This window comes from Saccostrea cucullata, unplaced genomic scaffold, assembly GCF_032062105.1.
Source record: "Saccostrea cucullata isolate Sc308-1 unplaced genomic scaffold, CSIRO_AGI_Scuc_v1 ctg365, whole genome shotgun sequence".
Lineage (NCBI taxonomy): Eukaryota > Metazoa > Mollusca > Bivalvia > Ostreida > Ostreidae > Saccostrea > Saccostrea cuccullata.
Genome location: NW_026936150.1, coordinates 614783 through 632512, shown reverse-complemented (window position 1 = coordinate 632512; position 17730 = coordinate 614783). Strand labels below are relative to the sequence as shown.

At 31.1% G+C, this 17730-nt stretch overlaps 3 protein-coding genes across 3 annotated transcripts; all 3 read right to left on the bottom strand.

The window, feature by feature from the left end:
- Positions 1 to 1845: 1845 nt before the first annotated feature.
- LOC134244889 (nacrein-like protein F) lies at positions 1846 to 2840 on the bottom strand. The gene is made up of 3 exons (XM_062727123.1): positions 2767 to 2840; positions 2226 to 2533; positions 1846 to 2071 (listed from the first exon to the last, which is right to left on the bottom strand). Exons 1-2 carry the CDS (start codon positions 2819 to 2821, stop codon positions 2226 to 2228), a joined length of 363 nt encoding a protein of 120 aa, XP_062583107.1. The 5' UTR covers positions 2822 to 2840; the 3' UTR covers positions 1846 to 2071.
- A 2275-nt stretch (positions 2841 to 5115) lies between these two features.
- Positions 5116 to 9290, bottom strand: LOC134244888 (uncharacterized). Its single transcript, XM_062727122.1, has 4 exons — positions 9090 to 9290; positions 7649 to 7833; positions 6031 to 6166; positions 5116 to 5729 (listed from the first exon to the last, which is right to left on the bottom strand). Exons 1-4 carry the CDS (start codon positions 9209 to 9211, stop codon positions 5486 to 5488), a joined length of 687 nt encoding a protein of 228 aa, XP_062583106.1. The 5' UTR covers positions 9212 to 9290; the 3' UTR covers positions 5116 to 5485.
- A 2703-nt stretch (positions 9291 to 11993) lies between these two features.
- Positions 11994 to 16919, bottom strand: LOC134244887 (uncharacterized). The gene is made up of 4 exons (XM_062727121.1): positions 16864 to 16919; positions 16523 to 16549; positions 12876 to 13127; positions 11994 to 12048 (listed from the first exon to the last, which is right to left on the bottom strand). The coding sequence occupies exons 1-3, from the start codon at positions 16901 to 16903 to the stop codon at positions 12877 to 12879; spliced, it is 318 nt and encodes a 105-aa protein (XP_062583105.1). The 5' UTR covers positions 16904 to 16919; the 3' UTR covers positions 11994 to 12048; position 12876.
- Between the last annotated feature and the right edge of the window lie 811 nt (positions 16920 to 17730).

Below are 17730 nucleotides of genomic sequence, written 5' to 3'. Positions count from 1 at the left end.
TATGGACTTTTGATCTTGAACACTGTTCGTTATCTCAATGTGTTTCATGATAGATTTTTTGGTTCGATCGCTGTTCGTTATTTTGTGAATTGATGCGACCTGACATTGAATCGTGTCCTTATTGAAATGTTTAATATTAATTGTTTCATCAATGTTTATGCTAAATTTTAGAACAGGCTAATTCATTTGCCGTATCATGACGGGATTGGTCGGTGAGAGAGAATATTCAGACTTCCCCTGGTCCTACCTCCAACTTTTCGGAGAGTCCATAACTTTGCCTTGTTAGCGATTCAAGCGGTTATCAAATTTTGTGGAATTGACGACCGTTTGTTATCTTCACAATTTCAATGCATAAATTACATCTACGTAATAAAATGTTAATTTCCTTCCGATTTCATATGGGGCTTAGATTTTCAGAACAACAGATAATACTTTTATTGTCAACAAATTAATATTACATGATATCCCAGTATAAGGAATTATTCAAGTATACAAAATGACAATAAAAATTGGAATATATAAATTTTTATGGATTGATTCACAATTTCTTAAGGACAGATGATACAAACAAAAAATGGATGCATGGATTGGTATTATATGTTTTGACCTAATTTCATTGTGAATGATGCAAATGATAAGGTTTTTGAATATAAAGAAATTGTTAACCTTCTGTGATGTTCAAAAATCTACCCTTCTGAAAACATCCTATGGAAATATTTTTCACTTCAGTTTCCATTTTTGTGCAACTTTGAATAAAAAAGATAAAAAATACGCGGTGAAACTTATTCATTTTATTAATTAAAACCCGACCCAAGTTTTTTCCGGTATTTTCAAAATTTTTGACAAACGTTTGTTTGTATCATCTGTCTCTGATTTACCCTATAATGAAAAAGAGTACACTGTAGATTGTTAGACGGTTTCTTCCCAATATAATCTGGTTTTACCCTCTGTTGTGTTCAGAGGTCTGTATTTTCTGCTCTCAATACGTTCTGTTTAATTACATTTCGCGGGTTGCAGAACGTTCATTATCTTAATTCACTTTCTATTGCCTTTATCTTGTATATTATTTAGTTAACTGTTATATCAAACCTAATTTCTGCAAAAGGTTTTCATGGCCGAATTTTTTCTGGCAAACAGTTAAAAATTTATATCCATTTAATAATGAAATCATCACAGCTTAAAGTAACATAAGGAAACAACTTGATGTTATCTACAACCAGGATGTGCACAAGATTTTTAAAATAAAAAAAAATTCTAGTAAATTCACAAAAGGCTTATTTTCTTAAGTGTTGCTAAATGAAACAAGTATAGACACATAAGAGTGAATACAAATAGGTCTTATATTCTTTAAGTATCAGTTGCTTCGTTTTAGTTACTGAATATAAAAAGTTAGTTTAATATTTCATGGTTTTTTCATTTGACATTCTGTAAAAGGCAAATTTATATGTTTGGATAATTTTTTTTTAAAATACGGTAACTGATAAATGACTCTCTCTTATTACTTTAACGTGTCCAAACGTACGATATTCTTTTCACTTGTAGAGGATATAAAATTGCATTTTGAGATGCTTTTTGATGTTTTTATTTCATTTAAATCAAGTGATTTTAGGGATCAATTTATATTGAATATAGCAAATAAGAAGACAGTTGAATATTTAGAGATAAAACACCAAGCCAAAATTAATGAGGTTACTATTCTGACGTCTTTATTTTCTTTGATTCCGAATTATAATCTTATTGAAACATTTTTTGTCAAAGAGAATACACAATATCATATATATATATTAAAAATTGAATTGGAATTTTTTGTGTGTGTGTAAAAGTCACAAAAATTGCTTTCGAAGTGCAACCACTTCCTCTTGTACGAGGGCATACAAGGACATGTACAATGTACAAGTATAGCAGAGTACAGAACGAAACTGTGCACATGATATAGTCTCTCTTTTCAATGGACATTAATATAGTGACAGATTGATACAGATTTGGATCTTTATTTTCCAAAACAAATGTACATGAATAATAAAATAATATCTTCTCTCCAATCCAGTACAGCTTCGGTCTTAGTATTGATCTGTATTTTAAAAAAAACGAACCTTTAAACTTGGACTTACAAATTTCGGAAACATATAAAAAAATATTCAAAAAGAATTTCTTACATCAGTATATGAATTTAAAGTTATTATCCGCCAATCACACGCACCACAATAATAAACACATAACGTTACCTATTTCCCTGCATTATATCCGTTGTATCCGTTTGCTCCACATCCGTACGGTCCACATCCGGATCCTCCATTCCGCCCATTATTTATTCCTCCATTATGTCCGTTAAATCCGTTATCATTATTGAATCCATCACGTCCGTTTATTCCATTATCGTTATTGAATCCGTTAAATCCGTTGTCATTGTTGCTATTCCATCCAGGTCGTCTACCTGCGATTCTCCCCCCGGATCCTCCTGGCTGGTGACCAGCCCATCGAATACCGCCTCCTCCATTGTTAATTCTACTCCTGCCAGGTATATATCCTCCAGCTGTATTGGGATGGAAGAGATAACACCAAAGTCAACAATAATTTCTTTATACAACCTACCGTTTGAAAACCACTAATATATATATATATATTTTTAAGATATGATTTGGTGGGGGTCAAATTTTTAAAAATTTTTAGGTTTTCGAACTTGAAAAATATATAATATTAATAGATATATGACTGATATAACAAGTTCTACTTAGAGATAAAGACAGACTAGACAGACAGACTTACGATAAGCACTGTAAACAGCGGCCACGCAGACACACAGGAGAAGAACTCGAATCATGGTGCAGAAATCTTCTGGGCAAAAAATTATTTGTGGTCAGAAGCGAGATCCACAGGACTTTATATATAGGTTAACTTAATTAAAAAATCAATTAAACTGGTGAAGTGAGTGCATTTTAAGTTCAATTACTTATTCTTCCGTCATTTAAACTCAATTGATTATACTCTATCACTAAATATAATGAATTTTCGAAAATGACTTTTAATTATTGTACAATATTTTACATCAATGTAAAAACATTATTTTAAAGTTTTTGTTAAAACATTCTAAAGGTTTTAACATTTTGAAGTCGAAAATGAATACATGTAGTAAATTGTAATTGTATTCTTTTAATGTATTTATATAATTTTATACAGGTAAGTTTCTCCCTTTTTATGTCTATTTTTATTTACTTTATTTTATTTATATCTTTATTGATTGGTATTTTTATTAACTTATTTATTTATTTATTTATTCATTCATCGTTTCAATATACCTAAAGAGTTGAATAACAATAAATTTTGAATCATGAGCTACCCTTGATAGTGCATATTGGAATTAATACAGTAAAATTTCCTCCATTTCTTTGCATAACTTATCCCATTATTAGGTATTCGTGTCCTGCTTTATGTCCTGTGTCAGCTGTACTATGAACAGAAACTGGAATCTCATTACTTTCATTAAGTGCACACGAAAGACACACTGATATAACATGACAGCTGGGTTTTTTTAATAGAAAACTGTAAATGAAATGCAAATATTTATGAAGTTTCTTTGAATAATTTTTTTTTCGTTTTTAGACAATTACAGTATTTAAAGAGATAATTTCTGCCTTACAAGGAATAGCCGCTTTATATCACTGTGGTTTTGCAATGATTAAGATACTTCTTAGTACATATTCTGGTAGATAATCTTGACAGGTAATGTTTACATTTTTTTTTTTTAAATTTCTATGCTATGTTTTCTCTCGTTGTCAAAGGATTTTAAAATGAATACTTCTGCTATCCAATTACTATATTCTTCTTTACATAAAATGCTTTAAACTTTTTAATAATTTTAGAGAAATCTGTTAATGATGTGTTTCATGTAAATCTGAACAGGTCACAGCTCTACAAATTAGCTGTACCTCTGAATTTACGTTGATTGTGAATGTACAACAACGTTAGCATCTCATTATAACTTAAGTGCATCAGTGAAATGTTCCATTACTTTTATAGATCAAAATACAAGAAGGATATGGATATAACGAACATCATTCAATATGAAAGTCCATAAAACAATACAAAATAGGAGCAGAGCAAACATAGACCTCCAAAACATCACAGGTGGAATCAGGTGCCATGGAGGAGTGAGCATCCCCTTTTGACCGGTCACGACCGCGGTGTGCTCATTGTCATTATCGTGAAATAACGGAAAAATCCGTCGTCAATTCAGTGTACTAATAAATAATGGACTAACAATTGGTATGAAAAACGTCAGTAAGCATTTGACTCAATGATAAATTGTATTTGCTGACAAGGTGATTGTATCGACCATAGAACTTGCAAATTGATTACTTTAAACGAGACTGCTGATATTCTTGATTCATTAACTTGCTTGTCAATAATATTAAATTGTTCATACGTAGAGCATGCTCTTGCATATCGAATCAAATGAGATATATACACTCCGTATGCAGGTCATGAATGTATATTACTGCATAAGTAAGGGAAGTAAACGAAATAAAAGTTAAAGTCGTCACGTTTATCATATAACTTGGTTGTTAGATTACCATTAACGTCTTCTTCAAGTAATATATCCAAATATGAAACAGATGTGTCAGACTCTGTGGTATCTTTTATCTCAAGCTCTTCTGGATATATCGTATCGACGTAGGAATAGAAATTACCATTGTTAATTGAATATACATCCTCGATATATCTAGAGGTCGAGTTGAAGGCCACAGCATATGTTTTCTTCTTTTCATGCATTAGATTTTGCATAAATTCTGCTACATGTGAAATGTACATGTAATTTGTAAATGTATCCAATGGACCTGGTTTGAATATGTTTAGGTTTTACAACAACGTTTTCATTAAACTTTAACTAAAATTCAACAGTTAAAAACAGAATTCCAATGTTCCATTATTTTTATGGGTCAGTAATAAAAATACAAGTGAAATATACATGTATCCAATAGATCTGGCTTGAGTATGAAAAAGTTCAATCTGATTCTTCCAGAAAAAGTATTGAACAAAAAAGTAAATAAACAAAGGAGAGATTTTCAATGAATAATTTATTAACTATTCATTTTTATTTATACAAATATGTTATACCAAATCAAAAGAAAAGTGCGACTTTAGCCTACAAATCATTAAATAATACAATGCTAGAGGAAAATTAATCGTTTTTGAAGTTGTTGCTGCAGGATACATCGTTAATGTTGATAGTTAACATCAATTTGTAGTTTAAAAATAGAAAATATCTAGTGGAACACCTTTAAATGAAGCATTACAAATAATTCCACATCTCTGTAACAGTAATTATCTGATATGTCATGCAAGATATCACAGTGTTTCATTAAATATAATTGTTAATTGTTTATGATTAATTATTTATAAATTTGTTTAATATTCGAGATAAAACAACTAAGGATTATAATATGGATTCCACAAGGATCTCTATACCTCTTGTATACCAAATGCTTTAAAGTTTGGCTTTTGTATTAACGCTCATCGTTCGAGGAATCATATCTTGCTTCATATTTTGTAAGTCAACTCTTTTAATGTTATTTTTACCAAGGGCTCCAAAGCCAACCTTTTTACTTCCTGAAATCAGATTTTTCTCTGTCTCTATCCCGTCTACAATTTTTAGGTCAACAGCTTCCGGTCCTGTTAATCTTTTTGCAAAAATAACTGATTCCCTTATGGCATTAGCATCAAGTTTGCGCCTGAAAGAAGATATTTTTAAAAAAGGAATTTTATTAAATGAAAAATCAGCAGTAAATTGCATCTGTAATAAAAACGATAAGTAGATACATTTCAAACATAAATCAATACTAAGTTGTAAAAAAAATTAATGAATTTACGAATACAAAAACAACTTCCCTAAGTAAGAAAATTATATTGAATCATTCAAAAGAAAACATAAAAAAGACAAACAAACAAAAAATACCCTGAGAGATAAAATAATATCACGGAACTCAAAAAAGAAATTTTAAAAATTCAAAATTGATCGATGATAAAACTCACTCTAAAATTTCGATAAGAAATTTTGGAATCTGAGAGCTAATTAAAGTTTCATTCCATGAAATCCATCCCCGATCAGACCGCATTACCCGGTAGTCATGACAAACTGCTAAGAAAGCGCCGCCGGCAAAGCAATGACCTTCAAATCACACAAGATAACCAGAAGTCTCTGTCGAGACTGTAGCTCTACTGGTTTGTACTTATCAAAAACCATTGCACTATTTTATGTATCTTTGTGTAGTCTACTTGTGTGCCAACTTATTTTGAAATCAAACTAAAACTGTAGAAGGAGTAGCGTTTTTAAGGAATTTCACAGAAAATTCTATTTTTAGTAACCATGGCAACACCGTTCATCGAAATCAAAAACCGATGCACTATTCTATGTATCTTAGTGTAGTCTACTTGTGTGCCAAGTCATATTGAAATCAGACCAAAACTGTAGAAGGAGTAGTGTTTTAAAGGAATTACACAGAAAATTCTATTTTTAGTAACCATGGCAACACAGTTGATCGAAATCAAAAACCGATGCACTATTCTATGTATCTTAGTGTAGTCTACTTGTGTGCCAAGTTATATTGAAATCAGACCAAAACTGTAGAAGAAGTAGCGTTTTTAAGGAATTTCACAGAAAATTCTATTTTTAGTAACCATGGCAACACCGTTCACCGAAATCAAAAACCGATGCACTATTCTATGTATCTTTGTGTAGTCTACTTGTGTGCCAACTTATTTTGAAATCAAACTAAAACTGTAGAAGGAGTAGCGTTTTTAAGGAATTTCACAGAAAATTCTATTTTTAGTAACCATGGCAACACCGTTCACCGAAATCAAAAACCAATGCACTATTCTATGTATCTTAGTGTAGTCTACTTGTGTGCCAAGTAATATTGAAATCAGACCAAAACTGTAGAAGGAGTAGTGTTTTAAAGGAATTTCACAGAAAATTCTATTTTTAGTAACCATGGAAACACCGATCATCGAAATCAAAAACCAATGCACTATTCTATGTATCTTAGTGTAGTCTACTTGTGTGCCAAGTTATAATGAAATCAGACCAAAACTGTAGAATAAGTAGCGTTTTTAAGGAATTTCACAGAAAATTCTATTTTTAGTAACCATGGCAACACCGTTCATCGAAATTAAAAACCGATGCACTAATCTATGTATCTTAGTGTAGTCTACTTGTGTGCCAAGTTATAATGAAATTAGACCAAAACTGTAGATGAAGAAGTAGCGTTTTTAAGAAATTTCACAGAAAATTCTATTTTTAGTAACCATGGCAACACCGATCATCGAAATCAAAAACCAATGCACTATTCTATGTATCTTAGTGTAGTCTACTTGTGTGCCAAGTAATATTGAAATCAGACTAAAATTGTAGGAGGAGTAGCGTTTTGAAAAATTGTTTACAGACAGACGGACGGACGCCGGACGCATTACTATAGCATAAGCTCTTCTGGTCTCTGACCAGTAGAGCTAAAAAGCACGCGTGCAAACAACAATTAGAAAATACTTATAATGAAGTTATTTTATTAATTTGATTATTCTACGTATTGAAACCACAATGTTTCAGCAATTTTTAGATACTAATAACAAAACGAGAGCTTTCATCGAGACCTACCATTAATGGCGGCCACGGTTGGTATAGGGAAGTGCATGACTCTCCACATAGTATCTGTGAGGACGGTAAAGAACTGCTGCCACTCATTGCTGCCCCTCCCTAGCGGCACTAAAAAGTCTAAGTCGATGCCATTACTGTAAAACTTACCCTCCCCCGTTGTCACCAGTATACGGACAGACTTGTTCCTAAATAAATAAAAATAACAGCACAACGCACTTACAATTTGTCATATATAATCCAAAAGTGAAAACATATTTTTTTTTTATCATCACTTTTTCTTTTATTTCCAAAATAAGTACATCAACCTTTCGTTGTATGATACGGTCTGTCACCGATTTCTATCATAGGCGCTTGGTTTCGAGATGGTATTATTTTGTGTATTATGTGTTTTTCTAGGTGTGTCTGAATACCCTCATCAAAATAAAATAAAAATTCACTGAAATTAGCAAGTTTTAAAAAATGTCATATTTACTGTAAAAGAGTAAAGAGTCACTCTCCATCTTGAAAATCAGGAGGTACCTCCTTTCACACTTAATTTTCATCTATATCTACATTTTTCCTACCGGTGTCGGGTGAGATTTAGCTTCAGAAATGATTGAATGACTACTCCTAATCATCTGTTGACCTACATATGCCGTTTTAAACATGCAGTGAACCGAAACGTCCTCGATTTTTGCACCTGATTACCGATAGCAACAGAAGTGCCTATTTTTAACGATGAAAAATGTAGATGCATCCCGGAATTACACGGAAAATCTAGCTTTTTGACCTCTCTAGATGTTCCATGTAATTCCGGGACGTCTCTAATTTTTCACCGTTCAAATCGGCACTTTTGTTGCTTTCAATTTCTGTGTTAGGTACTGAGGAATTTTGGGGTTTACTGCATGTTTTATACGGCAAGTTCAAATCAGCAGACGTTTGAAAGGCGTTATTCAATCACTTTTGAAGCTAAATCTCACCCGACACCGGTAAGAAAAATGTAGATATAGATGAAAATTAAGTGTAAACCGAGGTACCCCTTGATTTTTAAGATTGAGAGTGACACTCCTTTACTCTTTTTATGAACAGTAAATATGACATTTTTATTAAAATGTGCTAATTACAGCAATTTTTATTTTTATTTTGATGAGGGTATTCAGACACACCTAGAAAAACACATAATACACAAAACACACCATCCTGAAACCAAGCGCCGATGCTTTGACACAAATACTCCACCATACGATAACAAACCATTTTTTTTGTCGGTGGCAAGTAAAATTATGTCCTTTACTTGATTATTTATTTTAGTTTAAACATGAGAAGCGATTATCAACAAGGAATATCTTTTGTTAGAACATATTAAATGAAATCATTAACCAAAGGTATATTTAAAGCCTTGTTGAGCATGTGTTGTACACAAACGAAGGTTGACAACTCTTTATGTGTATAATTGTGTTACCTCTCGACTTCATCCAGAGCATCATTGAGCTGTTTGAGTGTTGTAAAGTTCCATCGATTTTCTCCGTTTCTCATGGTCAGAAGGGCGCATCCATCTTCATGAATCTCTACCGTTATCCCCATTCTTACGTTAAATATGACCGGTATAGTCCGCCTACCACACCAGCGTGATCTTTAGACCTCTATGGAGGGACGTAACGGTTTTCTGATTTTTTTTTATTTACTAGTGTGGGAACAACAATCCTACAGTTGATGGATAAAACAGAAAAAAATGTGTCGTTATTACTATTTTTTTTTATTTGTACCTAGTATCTAAAGCTGCTATTTAGATATAGAAAAACATCCTTTAAATTTGAATGCGTAGAATTGATGTAGGTAAAACAGACAGATTTCAATGTCAAAAACTAGAACTACATGTTGTACGCAATATTGATATGCGTATAGTGCTAGCTTTATTATTTTTTTCCTCTTTTTTCTCTTTTCTTCTCAGTTACTTTTTTTTACATCTGGCAAACAGGTCATTCGATCGATCATAAGTATTTAAATCATAAATGGGTAAAATTAAAACTTTCAAAAAGATTTTAAAACTTGTGCATTACTTCAATATATCAAGTTCTAGTTATATTATATTTGCCAGATTTTGGACATGATATTTCTTCATTGGTTGATGAAAAATAATGAAATTTAACTTACAGGATTAAAAAAAAATCGCAAAAAAGTTTTAGATATTTTAGAATAATAATATTTTAAATATTTATTCTTAACCTCTTTAAACTTCCTCACAAAAAAATACGCATTTTTTTATTCTAACGAGAAAAAGCCATGCATGCATAGTGAATAAATTACTTGTACAAAACTTTATGAAATCAAAATTTCAAATGGTGACTTCCTTTATATATATTTGAGAAGTGATGTAAATCAGATGTGGATACTAAAAATTCGAAGGAACTTTTTGTTGAAAATATGAAATCACAAAATTTTACCGAAACCAACAGCTTTAAAACTAACGATTTTTCATATTTATACACAACCATTCCCCACGATAAGTTGAAGTCCAGGATTTTTATATCATTGACATCTGGTTTTTTTTTCAATAAAAATGGAACTCGTAAATTTACTTACCTCGTCATTGGTCATTTGCAAAATTATTATGATAACATTCTGATTGTAAACATAAGTACCTCTGAAGTTTACATCAAAAAGATGCTTGAGTTTCTGATTGACAATATCTATGTGTTTTTTTTAGGAGGCCAGAGGCCCGTTTTACGAAAAGGACTTAAGAATTAAGACCAAATTCAATTCCTCATATTACTTTTTAATTAATATTAAATCGAAAACTATTTTTAACATATTAAAAGTAATGTGGTGAGATATTTTTACACAAACTACTTCAAAGAGAATGATTAATTTTGCAAAATTTTACAATAATCAGAAGTTTTTGGTCTTAGTCTCAAATTGTTTTGTAAAACGTGCCCCAGGTATTCCAACAATCTGTTGGAATTCCCATGGATACCAAATTGCACTCCGTTATTTGCATTCCTATTTTTGCATTGGACTGAAACGGAATTTACTGTAAAATAGCATATTTTCTTGGGGTCAGATTTTCGAGGATTGAGAAAAAGTTATTTGTTTGTGGGGATTTGATTTTGTGGTTGGAGAAGTGTTGAGTAGTAATGCATATGAAATTTTACATTTAGTGGAGGAAATAAATTCGTGGGTATCTCCATACCTCGAAAATAATGAAAATGAAACCCCACGGAAATTAATGATTTCACAGTATCCAAAATCTTATGCGCGAAAAAAAGAAGAAATCATTTGCTTTGACCTTCAACTCTACATTTAGATACATCGACGACATATTGTCAATTACATGTTATATAATGGTTGAATCTTTTCTTATGTCTATACGATATATCCCGGTGAGCTTGAGATAAAAGATTTACTTGAAAAAGACGTTACTGGTAATCTAACAACCAAACTCTATGATAAACGAGATTACTTTAACTTTTTAATCGTCAACATCCCTTACTTATGCAGCAATATACCTTCATCACCTGCATATGGAGTGTATATATCTCAATTAATTCGATACGCAAGAGCATGCTCTACGTTTGAACAATTTCTTACACGATGTAAATTATTGACAAACAAGTTGATGAAACAAGAATTTCAGCCGTCTTTTTTAAATACAATGACTTTGTTAGCAAATACACTTTATTATTGAGTCAAATGCTGACGGACGTTTTTTATACTAATTGTAGACAATTATCTAACACTGAATAGACGATAGATTTTTCCATTATTTCCCGATCATTTCAATGAGCACACGGCAGATGTGACCTGTCAGCAGGGGATGCTCACTCCTGTTGACTGACCCCATCTCTGATGTTTCGGAGGTCTGTGTTTGCTCTGCTCCGATCTTTATTTTTATTGGACTTTTGAGCTTGAATACAGTTCGTATCTCAATACATTATATGTAGCAATATTACCTAAAAAAAAACTCGTAAAGGATTTTTTCAGGTTACTGATGTTCTAGCATATGTTAGATGTTTCCAAACAAACCACACTGGAATCTCTTTTTTGTCTTTTGTTATGAAATATAACAAACAGGAATCATGCTAAAAAGTCCCTTTAAGCAATACAAATCAGGAGCAGAGCAAAGACCTGTGTTTGAGTAGCCCTTCTTGGATTATAATTTCATCATAACCAGAGCTAGCTCTAACAGTGGTGAGTAAATCTTCTTGATAATGTGAAAATCTTATGGATTCTTATATAGAATGAGCATTTGATAAATCCTTTCCTTTGTAAACGTACATGTATGGAGTAGCTCTATCATTCTATTAAATAAGATAACATATGAAAATACTTCCATGACATTGTATGAACAAAGAAAACAAATAATTCATCAAAAACAAATTTTTATTTATACAGGACAGGTGTGTTTATCCAAACACAGGCATCTGAAAGAAAAATAAAATGTGTTTTTATTTTTTAAAAAATTGGAAAGTGGAATAAATTCATTTACATTAAAAGAATACTTTGAATTAAACGACTAGGGTTTTATTGTGCAATGCTAAGTACATTAAAATAAAATGAATCTCATTTACTGTTTTTAATCAAATCGTTTTGTAAATAACCGATGAAATTTAACAAAATATAAAAATAACGTCAAAAATTTTATTTGTAACATTTTCATATAAAACTGATTTTCAAAATTATTTTCAACAAACACTGGTAAACTGACGTCTTAAAAGTGTTTGTGACGTTTTGATAAACTGAAACTCTATAAAAGAAGATTATAAAAATGTTATAGGTAAAAGAAAATAAGCTCTTGAAATTAAAAATATATATTTTGAGAATCTCACAATAATTTGGATAATATTTTGCATAAATAATTTGTATCTATCATATTTTATAGTAAAAATATAACAGGACGATATAATTAATTTTGACATTTTGAGATGCCCCCCCCCCCCCCCGTAGTTTTGTTTTTCTTAACATATGGTTGACGTCCAATAAAGCATTACTTATCACATAATTATGATTTGATAAAAATATCTATTGTAGTATTTTTATAATTCTGATAATTCTTTAGTAATTGTAACTGTATTTTAAAAAAGTCCCTAAAAATACCTAGACGGTAAAAGTTCCTCAAATTGCTATGTACACTGTTAATATACTCGTAAGTTACATAGTAGGTTACATACGGTATAATATAACCCCAATAGGCTCTCTTAAATTCAAATAAACGAATTTAAAATCTGGGCAAAGATCAATTTATACAAACCTTAGTAGTATCCTTTTCCAAAACCACCTCCAAGACCACCACCTAGACCACCGCCTAAACCTCCGCCAAGTCCTCCCAAACCACCGATTCCACCTAAACCACCTCCTATACCACCAAGACCCCCAAAACCGCCACCTAGTCCACCAAGTCCTCCCAGACCACCGAGACCCCCTCCAAGTCCTCCGAGACCTCCATATCCGCCATATCCTCCGTATCCGCCTAGTCCTCCGTATCCGCCTAGTCCTCCATATCCTTAATAAGTAGGATAGAATGTATTACAAAAGACATATAATAGCTTAAACAATCTAATGAGAATTCCATGGGTACCAATTGGGCCCCTTAATTAGCAGACCTATTTTTGTATTCATATAAAACAAAATCATTTATAAAACTTCTTCATGAGAAAGAAAAAAGAAATTTTTGTGACTGTCGATTAGACATTTAGATATATCGATGGTGTTTTATCAGTTAGCAAATCATATACACTTGTATGTCGACTTAATATATGCAATGGTGATTGAGGTGAAAGATATAAAGTCTGACAAATATTTGATATTTTACTAGAAAATGACATTTAGTAACTTAAATAAAAAGCTTTATCATAAACCTGATGACTTCAACTTTTCAATAGTGAACCTTCCTTGCTTATGTAGCAAATACACCATTTTCACACATGGGCTCTATATCTATCAGTAAATTCGATACGCAGGAATGTAGGAATGAACAATGCCTAAAACAAGGCAAGTTATTAACAAACAAATGATGAAAGAAGGATATGAAGATTCTCGTTTAACCCGTCGTTTCGGAAATTGTTTAGTAGATACAATAACCTTTTCAGCAAATACAATCTACCATTGTGTCATACACTGACTTACGTTTTCAAATTTTAAGTCCATAATTTACATTCTGACTTGTCAAAGTTTTTTTACGTTTTACCGATTTTGACAAGGAGCACAAGACGGGCATGACTGGTAGGCAAGGGGTGCCTACTCAAGCAAGGTACCTGATCCCCTTTGGTGTTTAAAGGTCCGTGTTTACGTATTGTTTAAATTGATATTTGATCTTGAAAGCTGTTCGATATCTCAATAGACCCCTTCATAACACGAGGGGTAGATTACATTACAGACTTAGAAAAGCTCCATAATATCGATGATTGATAATGAAAATATAAAAAGCGTTTTATTCATATATGTAGAATAGATTGTACAGAAGGACAAAGGAAAGCTTAATTTTGTTAACAGATAAGCTTTCTTAGTCTCGAGCGTACTGAATATATTAACTGCTCGAACCGTTATAATCTGATGGAATGTGACATTATATATATATATATACCTACGCAACTCTCGTTCTAGGTTTTCTGGAGGAAAAACTTTTTTCAGAATGCAAAACATTTTTTGGAGAGGATTTTGGTACATACATTGAAAGAAACTGGAAACGTTATTTAGATGACTGTTTTATTTTTTGGACAAAATCTCTACAAGATCTTTTAACAGCATTCTAAATATGGCTCCATGAAAGTATGCATTTTACAATGGAAATCAGTGAAAACAAATTGCCATTTTTAGACATTCTTATTATAAAAGAGGGAAGCAAAATCATAACGGATCTCTATTACAAGAGCACAGACTCCCATCAATATTTGATTTTCAACTCATGCCATCCCTCCCATACTAAACGAAACATCCCATTCAATATGGCCAGGCGAACTTGTACTATTGATGAATCGCAGAAATACAAGACTGTGTGAACTAAGAATTTTTCTTTCTAGACAAAAATATCCATCAAAATTAATTGAGGCTGCTATACAAAAGGCAAAGGAAATACCCATTAACGAATTACGTACTATTAGACATCACGAAGAGGAGAACAATATAAAGATCCCTTTTGTTCTAACCCACAACCCAAGAAATCACAACATCTTTAAAACTGCCAAACAATTTTTCCCTATTATTCAACAATCAGAAACATTAAGGGACCTTATTAAACCAAAGGATATACTACACAGCAGGCGTCAACCTCCCAATTTGAAAAAGATTCTTACCACTGCCAAATTTACATCGAACCCCGAGAAACCGATGGTTTCTAAGTGCGAGGATCCACGATGCGGAACCTGTCAAGTTTTAAAAACCGGACAAACCATTATTTTTAAAAACGGAATGAAGTTTGACGTTAAATCTTCTATGACGTGTAAATCTAAAAACCTTATATACTGTATGACGTGTCCTACATGTGAGGAAAATTATATAGGACAAACCGGAACCAAATTAGCCGACCGTGTTCGCGTGCACAAACAACAGATTAAGGATCCGACCATACGAAACACGCCATGTAGTGAACACTTTGATTCTTGTGGCAAAGGACATTTTTATATATTTCCTTTTTACAAAATAAAAGAGGAAAATGAACAATTACGGAAAGCCAAAGAACAATATTTTATAAATCTGTTTAAACCAAAATTGAACTGTTAAAAGGATTTTATATCAAATTATTGTATTATGTACATTTTATATAAAATGTCTCCATTATTGTACATTTATAATAGGCGCTTAACTTTGATCAGATGAACTGTAAAACTTTATCTGTGCGCCTCATTTAACTGTGATTACTATTACGTCACAGTCATTATGTTTAACGTTGCCTACATAACGTCACGAGAATGACGTCATAATGTAACTTGTTTACAATTTCAAATCTACTGATGAGCCCGCATGGGGCGAAAGCGCTTTAGATAAAAGTTTGAGTTTATCATTTGAATTTGGATTTTATTTTATCCCTATACCAAGGAAAAATAATTTTTTGAATATATATATATATATATATATATATATTTCATTTCTTAACTAAAATCTTTTAGATAAAACTTTTTTTCATTTGAAGTAAATAATTCTGATTGTAAATTAAAAAAATGTCCCAACTGAGTCAAAATATTTAAGACATAGTAACTTAGTAACATGGTAATTCCCTGATATTAATTTCCTTTTTTCGCATTTAATAATTCTAATGTCTTAAATAAACAATGTATGAAATATTATTATGCATGACATATTTTATTTAGTACGTGTATTAGGAACAAATTCGTTTTTTTAACATGCCAATAGAATTATGGTGATTTTCAATCAAGATTTGAATAGTTTTCATTTTAAAAATCTTAATGTTCCAGATAGTTTTTATTCCTTTCAAGCACTCAGTAAAAGCACATTAAAGATAAAAAGAAGCATTGCATTGTTCCGAGGTTTGACACATTTAATTAAGTATTACAATTCCTAATTCAATTTCTATTGGTCGACAAATAACTTCTCATTTTGTGAAAATAAAAAAAAAATGAAACGTTTTCTAAGAATTTTTTTTTATAGAATAGCTTTTTAATTATCTGGCGCACAACTTTTAGCAACAAATCCCAAAAGATATTCCTTTATTGACAATTTAATTAACAGAGTAATTGTATTATGCATGTAATTTTAGCATTTTAACGTTATAATTTCTAACACATACATGTATATGTTAAATTTATAGATATATTCACAGCTCTTAAACTATGTTTACTTGCGTTTTATTGTACAGCGCTTTAGAGTTGTATTATTAATATTTAGCGCTATATGAATTCATTTATTATTATATATAATATTAAAATCTATAAAGATCCTTACCTCCTCCGAAGTACTTGGCATTAACAGCTGGGAAAAAGTAAAAAAAGACGGTAAAATGTGACTCAAAAAGTAAATTAGAAAAAAAATCATCTTTCAATGAAATTGTACAATCTTATTAATAAAGTTAATTTATTTAATTACCAAGAAAAACATTATCCTTTCATCTATTTATATTTATTTTAAAATAATATGAAATTGTTAAGGCAAACAAAGAAAATTAGATGACATAATTCAAAAGGAATAAATGTTAAAATTTGAAGATAATTGTTTTTTTCAATTTTTTGTCAATTTTTTTTTTCAATTTTTTAAATCATAATTTTACAAGATTAAAATATTCTTACCACAGAGTGCCAAAGCAAGGAAAAATAGAGTTCGAATCATGGTCAATTGTTCAGATGTTCAGACTATAGAGATGCTCTGACTTTTATACAATGTCCAGTGAAATCACGTGTAATTTATTTTTTTTGTTAATATTAACATCAAAAGACATATTTATTGTTTAATCATGTTAATGTCATGTAATGATTAAATAGGAAAACAAATAGTTTTGAACTCCTCGCGCGCCCTTGTTAAAACAAGTGAAATCGATGTTATTTACTCACGTGATTAAGAATTGAACATAATGAAAGTGCGCAAAAATAAAAATTTATTATGATTGGATGTTTTTAAGTACAAGCTCACCTCAGCTGATTAACTATTTTCCGGAAAAGTTCACGAATGTCAATAGGATATATGTTGCAATTAAGATGCATTAAATTTTAATTGTGGAATGGAATTTACTCTGACAAAAAGTACGACGCAGTACAAAATAAATTTATTTTTATCTGAAAACACAAAAGAAGTTATACAATTTTAATTCCTTTTGTGTTTTTGAGTCAGCATAAGATTCTGTTGCATTTTTTAAAATGTTGCTTGTATTTTTTTTAACTTGAACATCCTAGAACAACGATATAGGCATAAATGGATTTTTTCGTGGAGTAGAGGAAATCCTGGCAGAAGGCACAGGACGAACCAATTAAGTGAGGTCAGCAGTCAACAGTGAAGTTACTCGTCAAACTTCTATTTGAGGTACATATAATGTATATTAAAGTACTTATGTTTGAATGAATTCATAAAATGATTATTTTTTCATCAACATAAAAGGAAAGTATTTATATTATTTTGATGTTCCGTTTATATTTAGTTGTAATAATGAAAAATTAAGATTA